The following is a 13637-nucleotide window of genomic DNA, read 5'->3' on the forward strand; positions in this document are numbered from 1 at the left end:
AGGAGGCGCTCGGCACCTGGGCACTCCGAGCGATGCGCAGCGGGGCAGCGCCGGCCCCGCGGATGGAGCTGCTGCTGCCGCCGCCGCCGCCGCCGCCGCCCGGCGCGCCCCGCTCCGCCCGCGCCCCGTGCGCCTGAGCGCCGAGGTCGCTCCTCCTCCGCGCCAACTCCGCCGCCGGCTCCCCAGGCCGCTCGGGCTCCGCGCGCGCTTCCCCAGGCTCCACGCGTCTTGCCCCGCCGAGGCAGCCTCCTCCAGGCGCGGGCCCCTGCACACCATGGCCACCGGGCGGACAGGGGCTGGCGCCGCCGTGCGCGCCCGCCTGGCGCTGGCCTTTGCGCTGGCGAGCGTCCTGAGCGGGCCCCCAGCCGCCGCCTGCCCCACCAAGTGTACCTGCTCCGCCGCCAGCGTGGACTGCCACGGGCTGGGCCTCCGGGCGGTTCCCCGGGGCATACCCCGCAACGCCGAGCGCCTGTGAGTACCTCCGCCCCGCCCAACCCGGGCCACCCACCTGGGTCCATAGTGGGGCCCCAGGCACCAGATCTTTCCTTTCCCTTTGGCCGCACTGGATGCAGTCTCTGCTGTCACCCTCTCCTGGGTCGGATCTTTCCTTCTCTGAGTTGGGGTCTCTGGCGTTGGGCACGTCTAGAGAGAGGTCTTGAAGCCCATCGGGATGGGCAAAGAGCAGTGCTTCTCTAGGGGTGAAGGCTCCAGACGTAGGGCCCGGTGACAGCTTCCAGCAGAACGCTGGCAGGAAGCGAAGGGAGTAGACAACACTGCAGCCAGCGAGGTCTTAGGGTGAGAGCATGGGGTCTGCGCTCATGAAAGAAGGGAGGCGAAGGAGAAAGCTGAAGGGTGATGGGGCGTCAGGGCACAGAGAGGGGAGAGGGCCGAGACTGTGACCAGCTTGGAGATCAGAATGGGCCACTTTCCGGCTGCCCTTGCGAGCGAAGTTGGGTGTGTGTGTGAAGGTCTAACTTCTGAGGAACCAAACGAATTCAGAGTGGGTGCTTGCAAAACCCGCCCTGCCTGGAGTGCAGTCTCAGAGATGCCAAGTTGCAGCCCGGGTGAATTTTTTATGGCTCGGTTATAAATGCCTCCCCAAACGGGCCGGAGAATGGAAATGCTGACAGCCCTTTAAATGAGACCGAGCGCTATAATCTTACAAACCGCACTCAGCCTCGGATCCAGGGTTTGGCAGCGAGAGGAGAGGCGTTTGGAGAGTGGGGTGGATTGACCCTCGTTTTAACCCCAATTGTGCAACCAAATATTTACTTTTCATATGTCAACGTTTTGGAAACATTTATCATTTTGATCCTCGGACCAAACTCAAAACTTGGACTCCGAGGGTGGGCTCTTCCCAGCCCGCAGTTGGGGAGTACGGAAGGAGGGAGAAATGGTGGAGGGGGTTGGAACCGGCCTGGGAACACAGCCCAGAAGTGGGTGAGGGTTTGCTCCAGTGTAATAGACTTCTCCACGTCTTGCTCTCCTTGTGTCTCCCTTCCCCACGTGTCTTAGGGGTAGGTGCGTGGGTATTCCGTTCTGCCTTCTTGACTTTAGGCTGGCAGAGAGAGAGTGGCATGAGACTAAGTGGATTGTCCTGGAGTGTGTTATTCCTGTTGATCACGTCCTGTCACCCCACTCTCTTCCTCAAACTCTATGTGTCCCTGGGCAGAATCTCAAAGGTACTACCTACCTTTTCCCTGGAGCTTTCCTGTGGCTCAAAACATCTTTTTTTCAAGTGCATTGATTATTCTGTGTGGTCATGAAATTCTAGAGGGTTGGAGCTGAACCTTCGTTAACACATGTAGAAAAGGTTCAGAAATGTGAAACAACTTGCCCAAGGTAATACAAGTTAATGGCAATAAAGGGGCCACAATCTAGGTTTCCACAGCTTAATTCAGACATTATAGTTTACCATACCAATTACAATTTTGTTTTAGTGGTATTTTGGGGTAGCTAACACTGTGCTAGCCATCTTTGGAACAAGGGTCAGTGTGGGCCAAAGTCTGTAAACAGACAGTCTTGGGAGGGTTCTGGCTGGGCTTGGGTCTTCGAATAGGGTGCTCTTGCTACTGTTTCAGGTATACCCTGCAAACATTCAGTTTGCTTTGCCATTAGCTCTCCTGTTGGGAGTTTTGAGACTCCCTCTCCTCCATTGTAAAAAAACATGGTGCATAGTTGGGAAGCCAGGGGGAGTGAGCCCTTCTCCTGCTGTCATGGAGGAAGTCTTCAAAAGCTGCAAGCACAGCACAGCAGCCAATATGCCACCCACCTACCTTCCCCAAGAGACCCAGGCAGCTTGGGGCTGTCCATCTGCTCTACAACTGGAGAAACTGGGTGGAGACTAAGTCCTGGGCGTTCACATGGGGCCCTGCTGCAGTCACGGTCATTCGCAGACCTTGGCAGAGTGGGCTGTACTTTGGAATAGTCTCCGGTCACTGTTGCCTCTTCGGCTGGGGTGCATTGGGTGACGCGGCTACCCAGTCTAGCTCCTCATTCTGTTCTCCTTCCTCCCTGGGAGAGGGGGCAGCCTTTAGAAGAAAGCTGGGCAAGGAGTGCTGCGGGGCTAGGAGCAGCCGACCAACAGTCCTTCACCACCTCTCACCCTCTTTTGGTCAGCCCAGCTGTAACATTTGAATTCTGCAAACTCTCGGGTCCAGTGTGTGTGTGTGTGGGGGGGGGGGGGGTGATGTTTGGCATTTCAAAGCTATGGAAAGGATTTCTTTAGGGAGGAATTTCTCATTCATCCCTCTCTTCATTCATTCAACAAACATTACTTGAACCCCTACTGCATTCCAGTAACTGTATATAAAATCATTGCATATACAGAAGAAAACTGGCAATTCAGCTTAAGGAATGTAAGCAAAGGACCGAGCAAAGGGAACTTCCTTTAGTGAGTCTTCTAAACTTTCCAGGACTCATTTCTTCATGGGGCATATGTTTTGTCAGCATCAGCATCATATGCTCGGGACCTTCCTAAAATCCAGTTTTCTGATCTCAAATGTTTCTGTTCTGTTTTATAACAAAGAAGAAGCATTTCTGCCTTCTGCATTCCTGCTACTTTACCTCCCAGAGAGGCTTTCCTGAGGAGTGTGTGTGGTTGGTTTTCTGGGGGTTTTTGTGTTCTGAGGCCTCATTTGCTCATGCTACCCCTTAAGGAAAATCTGCCGGGGGATAATGTGGTCACCATTTGGACTTTGCTTCAGGCCTGAAATGGGGTCTGTTATATTGTTCATAATTAAGCTGGTATCAGAGTTGGGGGGGGGGTCTGTGTTCCAGCTTCTTCTCCATAATTTCAGCACATTGCACAGAAAGAGAAACTCTATGTCGTTTATAAACTACCAACAATCTTTTTCCCTCAATGAGGAGGTGACACCCACAAGAAAGCTAAATAAACGCAGGGGAGAATTCAGTGTAATTTATTATCCGTGCAGCAAAGATAGAGGACAAGAGGAGAGGAAGTGAATGGTGATGCCTGAAACAAAACATTTACCATGGAGCACAGAGTAAACAGATGTCGCATTTACCCCTCTGAGTACAAAAGGAGCCCACAGATGTAATTCTTCTCCAACCACAATCTCAGCCTGGAAGAAGAGGAGACAGATGAAAATGAACTCTCACGAGGGGCCCCTTCTCTCTGTGCTGCCTAAAGGCAGGCAGAGGCCTACTTCTCACCCACGGCGAGGTGGTGGCCCAAACAGCAGAGTGGGGCAAGAGTGGACATCTTTGGTTTTTCACTTGGCTCCGGAACATGCTGGAGACTGCTGTATTTAAATAAACATTTCCTGTTTGCGAAGGAAAACGGGCGAAAGGCTGAAACGTGAGAATGTGGTAACTTAATTTTCTCCATCACTCCAGATGATGGCAAGCTTCGCCGGTGGTTGCGTCCAATAAAAACCAACACCGTGTCACAGGCTTTCCCTCACTTGACCACAGAGGTCTCCAGGTCAAGTGGGAGGCTTTCCAAGATGCTCTGTGGCCAGGCCCTGCATCCTGGTATTCCTAGCCTCAGGGCCAGCCCAGAGGACTAGGGGCAGTTTGGTGAATCCTGGGGCCTCTCTGAGCACAGTGGTCTCCTGGTGAACCTGTGGGTTGGACACGAGCAGTTAAGTGCACCTGCCTCCAGTGTACTGTGCAGCTGAACAGATTGCTCTACCTTTCGGGGCTTATTTTCCTGAAAGCAGAATTCTCGTGTAGTCCTAATAGTTTTCCTTGTATGGGCCTCTTCCCCTGTGCCTAGAACAGTGCCTGGCACATAGTAGTTTTTCAACCAGTATGTGTTGACTAAATGAATACATCTCAAAAATACAAGTTTTTCTTTAGTTCTTGCACGTGAAAGATGGGCAATTAGAGCTTTGCATTTTTTACGTATGGCCAAGGGCAACTTACTAGTAACCTATTACATGAGTTATTAAGGGTTCCTGAAATTTAGCTTTCATGAACTAAAATTATTGCCTTACTAGAGTTAGCAAGGACTCCTAATGAGTGACACAACTCTGGAGTCTGGTTGCCAGGCATTGCTTAGCAACCTTGCAAAACTCCTACTGTGCACATGCCCCTGAGAAGAGCTAGAAATCCCGAACACTTAAACTGTAGGCCTTTCTAATCAGGAACTCATCAGCATCATCCTGCGCTCTCTGTGGTTTTTGATTGCTGCTCTTCTTGTATTAATTGATGTATTTGTAGGATCATTATTAAGTTTTGCTTTTGCGGATCATCTGGGTCTTGTATATTTCTGCATTTTTTTGCATTTTAACAGTTATTTTGTTTCTCTCCGGTTCTGTTTGTTGTCACTGAGTTCGTCCTCCCCTGGAAAGTGAGAGTGGTAGATCTGAGAGCCATGGAGTCTTTTCCACCGACTAAGTGGACTACATGGGCCGTGGCAAGGTTTCAGAACCCTGTGCCTATTAGTTCAGGGTGTCGGCTCTGGAGGCAGAAGGCTCTGGTTTGAATTCTGGCTCTGTTACATCTTTGCTGTTGCACCCTGGGTGGGTTACTCCACTTCTCTGGGCTGCAGTCTGTTTACTCCCTTTGTACTGTATTTCCACAGCTGTACTACAGGGATGACGATCACTGTGGCCCCCTGTGTGCATGTTGTGAATGTGGCCCGAGACAGATCACATCATACACTCAGCACAGTGCTTGGCACTTCGATTCTCCAGCTACCTCTCCTTACTTGGAAAGTATGCATAGTAAATGTTCCTCTTGGGGAATCAAATGAAATAATGGACAGGAAGTGCTTAACACAGTACCTAGCACTTAGGCCTCCATCAGCCATTAATGGTAGTGACCATGGCCATTATTTCTATGGCTTCATCTCAGGCCCCATCCAGTTGGAAAGCTTGAGATGCCCACTCTAAACGTACCCCATGGAGGCAAGGTCTTCACCAGCACGTAGGCTGTGCCCAGCACGCTCGTGCCTGGTCCCCCTCCCCCTTCCTCTCCAGTTAAGCCCAGGTTGGCCTCCGTTCCATAAAAAGGGGATTACAGTTGAAGTGGTTTATATCTTTTCCATGGGCGTGCTGCTTTGTGGTATATTTAAATAAGGAATGCATTTTATTTATTTATTTTGGGGGGTTAGATTTTCATGGGGAATTTTTGGCCCTGACTTTTTTTTTCAGTGCTCATTCCTTCTGTCTTTCCCTAAATACCTTTTACTGACTTCCCATGTCTGCCTCTGTTACTGCTTTTACTTGAAACAGCTGTATTTACTAGTATGCTCCACCCTCATTATGTAAGGTGGTGTTAACCCTTTTTAGAACTGTTGAAAAGGAAACAAAACAAAACAAGTCATGGGAGGCTTTCCCAGAAAGCTGTTGTGGACCATAACTAATTCCAGATAGGATAGATGCAAAGGGTGCCCTGCTATGGTGCATGGTGTTGAGTTTTCAAAGCTCTTCATTATTTGTCATTCTCCAGCCTTAAATTTAAATCAGTCTTGCCCAGGTAGGAAGAGCTCACAGTGGGAATCTTCTGCTTCTCTGTTCTGCAGACCTGGATTATGTTTTGTAAGTAGTGCTATTGCTGGTCTGCCAAAGGCTGTACTTTCTTCCCACTCACTGTGGTCTTCATAGTTCTGTCGCCAGCACTATATTTGATACGCCATTCTCTGGGAAAAATTCCTCAAGAGTGTGTGATTAAAAGTCCTCAATAGTGAGGGGAGAGGGAGGTGAGAAAAGTAAGGATCTTTAGGTAAAGGTATAGACTTTAGAGCCAGATAGGGTCCGCTCCTGGTTTCTCCATTTACCAGCTGGGTGACCTCAGTTTTCTCATTTGTAGAATGGGAATAATAAAAATACCGCACCCCCCCTGCCTTCGTAGGGTGCTATGAGTACTGAATTTACTCGCATAGACTGCCTAGATCATAGTGCAGCCTTTATAAGTGTGGCTGTTATTGTTATCATCATAATTCTTACCAACTATAGTCCTTCCAGAGCTCCAGATAAAGCCTGATTTGAAACAATACAGATTGTTAGGGTTGAAAGGGCTCCTCTAGTCCAAGTTCACAGGCAGCTTGCTCTTCCACCAGCGTAATTTTGGAGAGAGCGGCCATTCTCCTTTGCTTGGTTACATCTAGTGGTGAAGAACTCAGTTCTTTCTAAAGCAATTAATTCCATTTTAGAAAACAGTTTTAACCTGAAAATTTTCTTTGCCTGGGGGTTGAGCTTATCTCCCACTGACTGTTGTTACACAGAGCAAGTATAATCCTTCTTCCAAATGGTAGGATTTCAAAAATGTTATTGCCGTTGTGTTTCTCACTACCCACTTATCTAAGTCTTCTCCTCTCTTCCATACATTTTTATAATTACCTCGGCAGCTCTGTATGTGTTAGACTTTGAGACAGGCCCCCTCCCCATTCCCAGTTGTCTTCCTCTAAATACGTTTCACTGTTCTTTGCTCGTATTAGTTTGATTGAGTCCTTCCACTGCCTTGCTACCTTGAACTTCTGTTGACATCCTAAAGGAACATTTTCAGTTTAGACAGGCACACCCCTAGGTTGGCTCATTTCTACCAGGCTATTCCCTGCCTCCCCCATGTCTTCCAGCCTTCCCTGCTGTTGATCCTATTTTCCCCATCCCAGATTTGTGCAGTTGGCTTTTTGGAGTCTAAGCGCAACACTTTGCATTATCCTAATTAAATTTTGGCAAATAGTTTAATTTCATCAGCTTTTCAGCAACATTTTCTATTTTGATTCTCCCATCTAGTGTGTTGTGACTCCTCCCCCCACTCCCTCTGCAGTGAGGAGCTTGCCCTGTGGATCTTTATCCAGGTTGTCAATATAATCAGCACAGTCTTCTCTGCTCTCTTGAAGTCTTTCTATGGCCGGGATGTGGATCATGTAAATATATTGTCCGGTTCTTTCTGGCTGGGAAATTTTGAGGTCTTATTGGCCTGTAGCATCTTCTTTCCCTGGGGTTCTGTTGTTCATATTTTCTCTGGAATGATTTCCTATTAATGCTTAATTCCTATGTTTGTTGAGTATTTTCTAAACTATTGGTTTCTCATAGCACTTTCCATTGTGATTTTAGCTTCATCCTTGTTCTAGTAGTCTGATGCCAGAAGCCCTACCAGCATAGGATGTGGCGTGTGTATATGTGTGTGTGTGTGTGTGTGTGTGTGTGTGTTATTCTCTCCTGTAAAGCATTGTAGCCTGAGAAATGGGGCTCTTCTGTCAGTGGCAGAGCTCAGCTGAGAAGCCTCACTCTTGTAAAGTGATTTCCTTTAGCATCTTGGGTGCCCATTGGCACAGAGCACATTTGCTTGAGTAGTGCTGAGAATGAATGTGTTGGAGGATGAAGCATAGAGGTGCACATGCTTTCCCCAAATTGCTAAACAATAATAATGATAATGACAATGACAATCACTGCCACCGCACCAGCTGCTGTTTATTGAGCCCCTCTTTGTGCCTGGCACAGCTCTCCCACTTTACACACTTGCTCTCACTTAATCTAACAGTCATGCAAAGCAGAAGCTCATCCTGTTCTCATTTTACAAATAAGGAAACTAAGAGAGGCAAAGTGACTTCCCCAGGTTGGAGCAGTAGAGTCAGAGCTCATTCACGCAGGCTGGTCTCAGCTCCGTGCCCCACCCACTGATCATGCCAGTCTTCAGCAAGCCTTTGAAGTCGGCCCCCTTTCTTGTCTTCCAAACCCAATTCTCAAGTAAGAAGAAGGAAAGAAGGAGGGAAAAAGTGAGTCCCAGTTGAAACAGGGAGCACCTGTTTGAAGCAAGGCACCCCCCGAGAGGAATGGCAGTGCTGTGTTCTGGACCGCTGGTGGTACGGCCGTCATGTCCAGTTTGGGGAAATAGGCGGCATTCGAATTGGAGCTTGAAGGATGAATAGTGTTCCCGGAGGTATTAATGGAAACATGGTAGAGATTTGCAGAAGTTCATCGTTACCTGGAACGAAAGAGAGCCTGCACCCATTTTAAAATGATAGGAGCAAAGGGGGGGTCTGGGTGTCTCAGTCAGTTAAGCGTCCGACTTCAGCTCAGGTCATGATCTTGCAGTCTGTGGGTTCAAGCCCTGTGTTGGGCTCTGTGCTGACAGTCCAGAGCCTGGAGCTTGCTTCGGATTCTGTGTCTCCCTCTCTCTCTGCCCCTCCCCTGCATTCTCATTCTCTCTCTCTCTCTCTCTCTCTCTCTCTCTCTCTCTCTCTCATAAGTAAGTAAGTAAGTAAGTAAGTAAGTAAGTAAGTAAATGAAGTTAAAATGATAGGAGCTATACTTGAGGAAGTTTCATCTAACAAGGGTGTTTAGAGATGGTCAGGTCTTAGGAAAAGTATCACCGTGGTTATGTGGCTAATTATTATTTTTATTTTGGATTTTAGGGGATAAACCCTCCAAGAAGGGTCCTGATGAGGCTTCTTGACCAGTATTCTTCCCCCACAAGGATCTGTTTAAATTTTTGTAGGGACTGCCTTTCTCTCCAGTTAGAGGTACCACTTGCCTTCTCTCAGCCATGATCTCTGGGATCCCCCACCCTGAGATCAGGTCCTGATAGAACAGGACAAGTATAAGATGCATCCTGGCTGGAGTGAAGATGACTTCACTCTTTACAACCTTATCACTGCTTGTGTGGCCTCAGACTCCTCTTGTCCGAAACACCAGTCTGGGTTCTCGACCCCTGATTCATTCTGCACTTTGGCAGTACTGTGAATTGTGGTTCCTGAAAGTCAGCCAGCACATTTAACCACCCACCTTGACTCCCTCTTGAGTTTTTCGGCCTCCCTAGTTCCTGTCTGCTACCTGGCATACCCACTCCTTGCTCCCCTGCACTCCAGAATTATTAGTGTATGCCTTGACTCTGGCTGTGGAGTTCATGGTCCTCTTCTGACCTGAGTTGTGTGTGGGCTTAACCATGGACCTCTGTATTTTCTGCATCTCTCCTTGAGCTTGAGCTGCTCCTGGTCCTTGCCTTGACCCTTCCAGCTTGGCTTCTTGCCTCCTCACCTTCCCCTGCCTTCCATGTAGCTCTCCATAGCCTTGGCGCTGAATTCAGACATTCATTCTCTAAGCCTCAGGTCCTGAGATTGCATTGCAGGAGCATCTTTGTGGCCTGGACCTTCCTTGGAGACTGGAGACTCGAGACTCCAACTTGTGCTTATGTCCTGGAAACAACCTCAGACCTCATCTTCATGGCCACCTGAAAAGCCTTTTATGATGTCTAGCGTGAAATGTAGAGATGAAATATAGAGATGTTCCAGGGCTGGACTCTGTGAATGATAAATTGCTTGCAACATGCTCCCAAGTTATCTGCAACCCAAACAGAGGGTAGAGCATGTTTTTCTGTATTGAAAAGCCCAGCAATGGTGATTTCATTGAAGAGATGTCCTGTTCATAAATGTGTTGCAGAAGTTTCTGGACTATCTAGTACTTTGCTGATATTCTTTCTTCTCCGCATCTCTGCCCAGCCCTAGAATGTAGATAGAGAAGTGTTTTATATATGGGGTTTCTAACTGGTATTAATGTGAAACCAGTAGGGAGTCCAATTTGATATAACTTAAAATGAGTAAAAAGAGGGTGCCTGGGTACCTCGGTCGGTTAAGCACCTGACCCTGGATTTCAGATATCAGTTTCATTGGTTCGAGCCCCGCGTTGGTCAGTGCACTGCCTGCATGGGATTCTCTGTCTTTTTCTCTCTCTGCCCCTCCCCCCCAATTGTGTGTACATGCGCTCTCCCCCCCCCCCCCATAAATAAATATTTTAAAAAATGAGTAAAAAGACCCAGGCAGAATCCTGGTTTCCATCCCCCTCCCCTTTTTCTTTTAACTGTGGGACTTTGTAGGAGTATCTTTCTGAGTCTTAGGTGCCTCATCTGTAGCCTTTAGAATGGTAGGACTAACCCTTCTCTCCTGGGGCTGATGCAAGGTTTATATGAGATCAGATGTCTGCAGATACCTCCTAAATTTAGTGCTCTGCGAATACCTTAATGAGTCCACCCACGATATCTGATTTTAACCACTAAATCCTGTATTTGAAAGATGATCAGTGTGAATTTTCAGAAGAGGAAATGCAGTGAGTTCCAAGTCACCCATGCCTTCACGCTCTTGTTGGGGGTTCCTTTTCACTTACTAAGGTGCATTGTTTACAAAAGCAAAGAAAGCGCCCCACTAGCCAAGTCAGCAGCCCAACCAGGTGGAGCTTAGAGGACTTTTTGTCTAATAGAGTAATGAATAAGTGGCAGTTTCCAAGAAAGTAGAACCCCATAAGGGGCTGTATGAAGGATGAAGTTATTTAAAGGAACTATTTATTGAGTGCCTACTATGTGCCAGGAATGGCGATGCATAAAGCAAGCAAAATGTCCTCATAACTAGGACAGCTCAAAATAATATGATGTAGTCTGGGCCGTTGCTTCCCACAAAATGACTGACAAGGCAAAGGCCACCATGCTAGGTTCAGAGAGGAGATTCATAGGATGGCAGGGGAAATGCTAGAACAATGAGGGAGGCGGGACACCAAGCCCTCAGGAACCACTGATGAAAGCGAGTCTCACTCATCCCTTTTAGTGGGTACAAATATGCAGAAAAACTCACACATCATAAAAAAAAAATAGTACAAGTGGAATTAAAAAAACTCATGGGGAAAATATTAATCTGAGAACAATTGTATCCGAGAAAGCATTCAAGTATGCCTCTGCAGCTAGCTGGCAAACAGCACAAGTTCTGCATTTTATTAGAGCCCTAACTCTGTGTAGAACACTGACCTTATTTGAGAAGCATTTCATAAACACTGACACACAGCACAGCAGCATTTGAGGCTATGAGGAGATACAAGGCCTCCTCTGGGCGGCCAGCTTCCCTTCCCGGACGCTTGCAGCTGTAACCAGACCACTGGACGTTGTTCCCCTGTGGTGTTAATTCACTTATTCTTCTCTCTCAGGTTTAACAAGCAGGTAGGAATTTTCTCAGGGGAAAATGAAAGAGGGGGCTTTGGACTGAAATGTGCTCTTTGGGCAAGTTTTCCTGGGAGTGCAGTGGGCCATGAGCAAGACTAAGCTTTGGAGGGAAGGGTCTGAGAACTTAGATTTGGCCCAGTTTCTTGTTGGAGAGCTCATCCTGTGCCTGGAAACCAGTGATGTGTATGTGTATAGGAGGGTGGTTCTCAAGCAGCTTTTACCTGGTCCTGTGGAATAGAAGACCCGTGGCTTGCAATAGCCCTAAGAAATGTGTGCACCGCCTTTCCTCCTACTACAAGTTGGCAGTTTTCTTTCCATCTGCTGCCAGCTTGAAAGTCCTGAATTTCTGCCATGGAACTCGGTTCTGTCCCTCCCCCTCTCATTTCCTTCCTTAGCTAAGAGATTTTTAGGCTTTTGAGGCATGTTTGGAGATCATCTGGTCTGCCCCTTCCCCACTGATCTGACCCACCTGGACAGAGAAGTGTCTCAGAAAAATCGTGGGAGGGGATGTCATCTTTGTGGTGGGAGCTTCCCTTCTGAGAAGCTTGCCTCCTTTCATTTCAGCCTTGCTCACAGCATTAGTCCTGAATAAAGATCTCTCAGCCTTAGGAAGCCTCTGCCAATCTGAGAAGCTAGGGAGAGAGAAGAGGGACCAAATCTAGTACAAAAATAAATAAGTAAATGAAAGGGATAATGTGGAGCTAGAGGGGAGAGGCACAAAATGGGTGACTTGGGATTGCAGTCCCAAGACCCTAAGCACCAGGTACAAGCAAGTACCTAAGCTTGTGTAGAGTCTAGAAAGGGAAGCCCTCAGATAGGAAAACTGCAAGGGAAGGGACGCGGGGAACCAGGACTGGAGTGGGAATCCAAAATGGGAAGGCCAACTACTTCATGGGAGTTTTTAATGAGTCTAGTGCCCCCCACCTTCTAATTACTTCTTACCACAAGATGGTAACCAGTCTGTTCTGTTTACTCTGTTTACTCATACATTTTAATACTTTCTGAAACATTTCCCATAAGCTTCCTCATGCCCTGTGTCCTCCTTGTATGTTCTAGAAATTTTGCAAAGACCTAAATCTCCTCTGCGTTCTTTCCCAACTGGAGCTGCATGCTGATTCAAGCCATATTCAGCCAGGAAGCTCTCTTGCCGTCTTTAAAACAAGAAACATCTTCTTCTGAGAAGACTGCACTACAGTTTTCTTTGTCTGTGTTGCTAACGAACAAAGAGGCCCCGTTGCAAAACAGCATTTCACGAGCAGAGCGGGGCTGATAGCACCTCTTGCCAAATGTGACTGTGTGTAGTTGTGTGTGGGGGGAAAACAGCTTTGTCAAGAGGAGAGCCGACGGAGGCAGCTCTGGGGAATTTTTAGCAACTGCAGCATGGTGTAGTGGAAAGAATGCTTGCATGGGAATTTGGAGACCTGGCTGTGCCTCTGACCCACCGTGTGACCTCGGACAAGTCACTTGACCTCTCTGGGCCTCAGTTTCCTGGTCTTTAAAGGGGATGAAGGGAGCAGGCTGGATGATCTCCAAGGATCCTTTCAGCCCCATGCATCCTCACTTCTGGGGGCTGGGATTTGAGGTTTAGACCTGAGCCAGCATCCATCCAACCCAAGGGACTTTCTAGAGGCAATAGAATGGCCAGGACAGCTGCTTCAGGGAGTGGCTGGTCCTTGATTAAGGCTCAAATAATTAGCTCAGCTCCACAGTTAGCCTTCTGAAATTAAGAAAGAAAAAGATGTTTAGGTTCAAAAATAGCAGTTGGGGTTCCTTAAAACCGATTGGCTTTGGGCTTTGTACACTTCATGCACAGACATAATTTCCCTTCCTCTATAGAAAGCTGTTTAAAGTATTGATACTGGAGTTAGTGTGACCCGGCTTAGATGCCATAGCTAGGTAGGTAATCTTGGGCATGTTCTTTGATAGTAACCTGCTTCATTGGGTTGCTGGAAGGTTCAAATGAGGTAATACATTTCAAGCTTAGAGGGCAGTGTTTAACCTTAAATAACCACTCAGAAAGTCATTTTTCTGATTACCTATTTCTGCTTAACAAATCATCCCAAAACTTAGGGTTGGAAAGCAACAACCATTTCATTGGTGGTTTCTCCATGCTTCTTTGAGTCAGGATTTGGGACATGGCTCAGAGGGATGGTTTGTCTCTACTTCCTGATGTCTGAGGCATCAGCTAAAGAATGTGAGAATGACTAGGGGAGATTTGAACCGCCGGGTGTTAGAATCAT

The 13637-nt window shown here is 47.7% G+C and overlaps 1 protein-coding gene across 1 annotated transcript in view; it reads left to right on the forward strand.

The window, feature by feature from the left end:
• Positions 1 to 274: 274 nt before the first annotated feature.
• Positions 275 to 13637, forward strand: part of SLIT3 (slit guidance ligand 3) — a 591744-nt gene continuing 578381 nt past the window's right edge. Inside the window, 1 exon segment of the mRNA XM_030327818.1 lies at positions 275 to 471. Within this exon segment, the coding sequence (XP_030183678.1) occupies positions 275 to 471 (197 nt within the window).

Source organism: Lynx canadensis, chromosome A1, assembly GCF_007474595.2.
Source record: "Lynx canadensis isolate LIC74 chromosome A1, mLynCan4.pri.v2, whole genome shotgun sequence".
NCBI lineage: Eukaryota > Metazoa > Chordata > Mammalia > Carnivora > Felidae > Lynx > Lynx canadensis.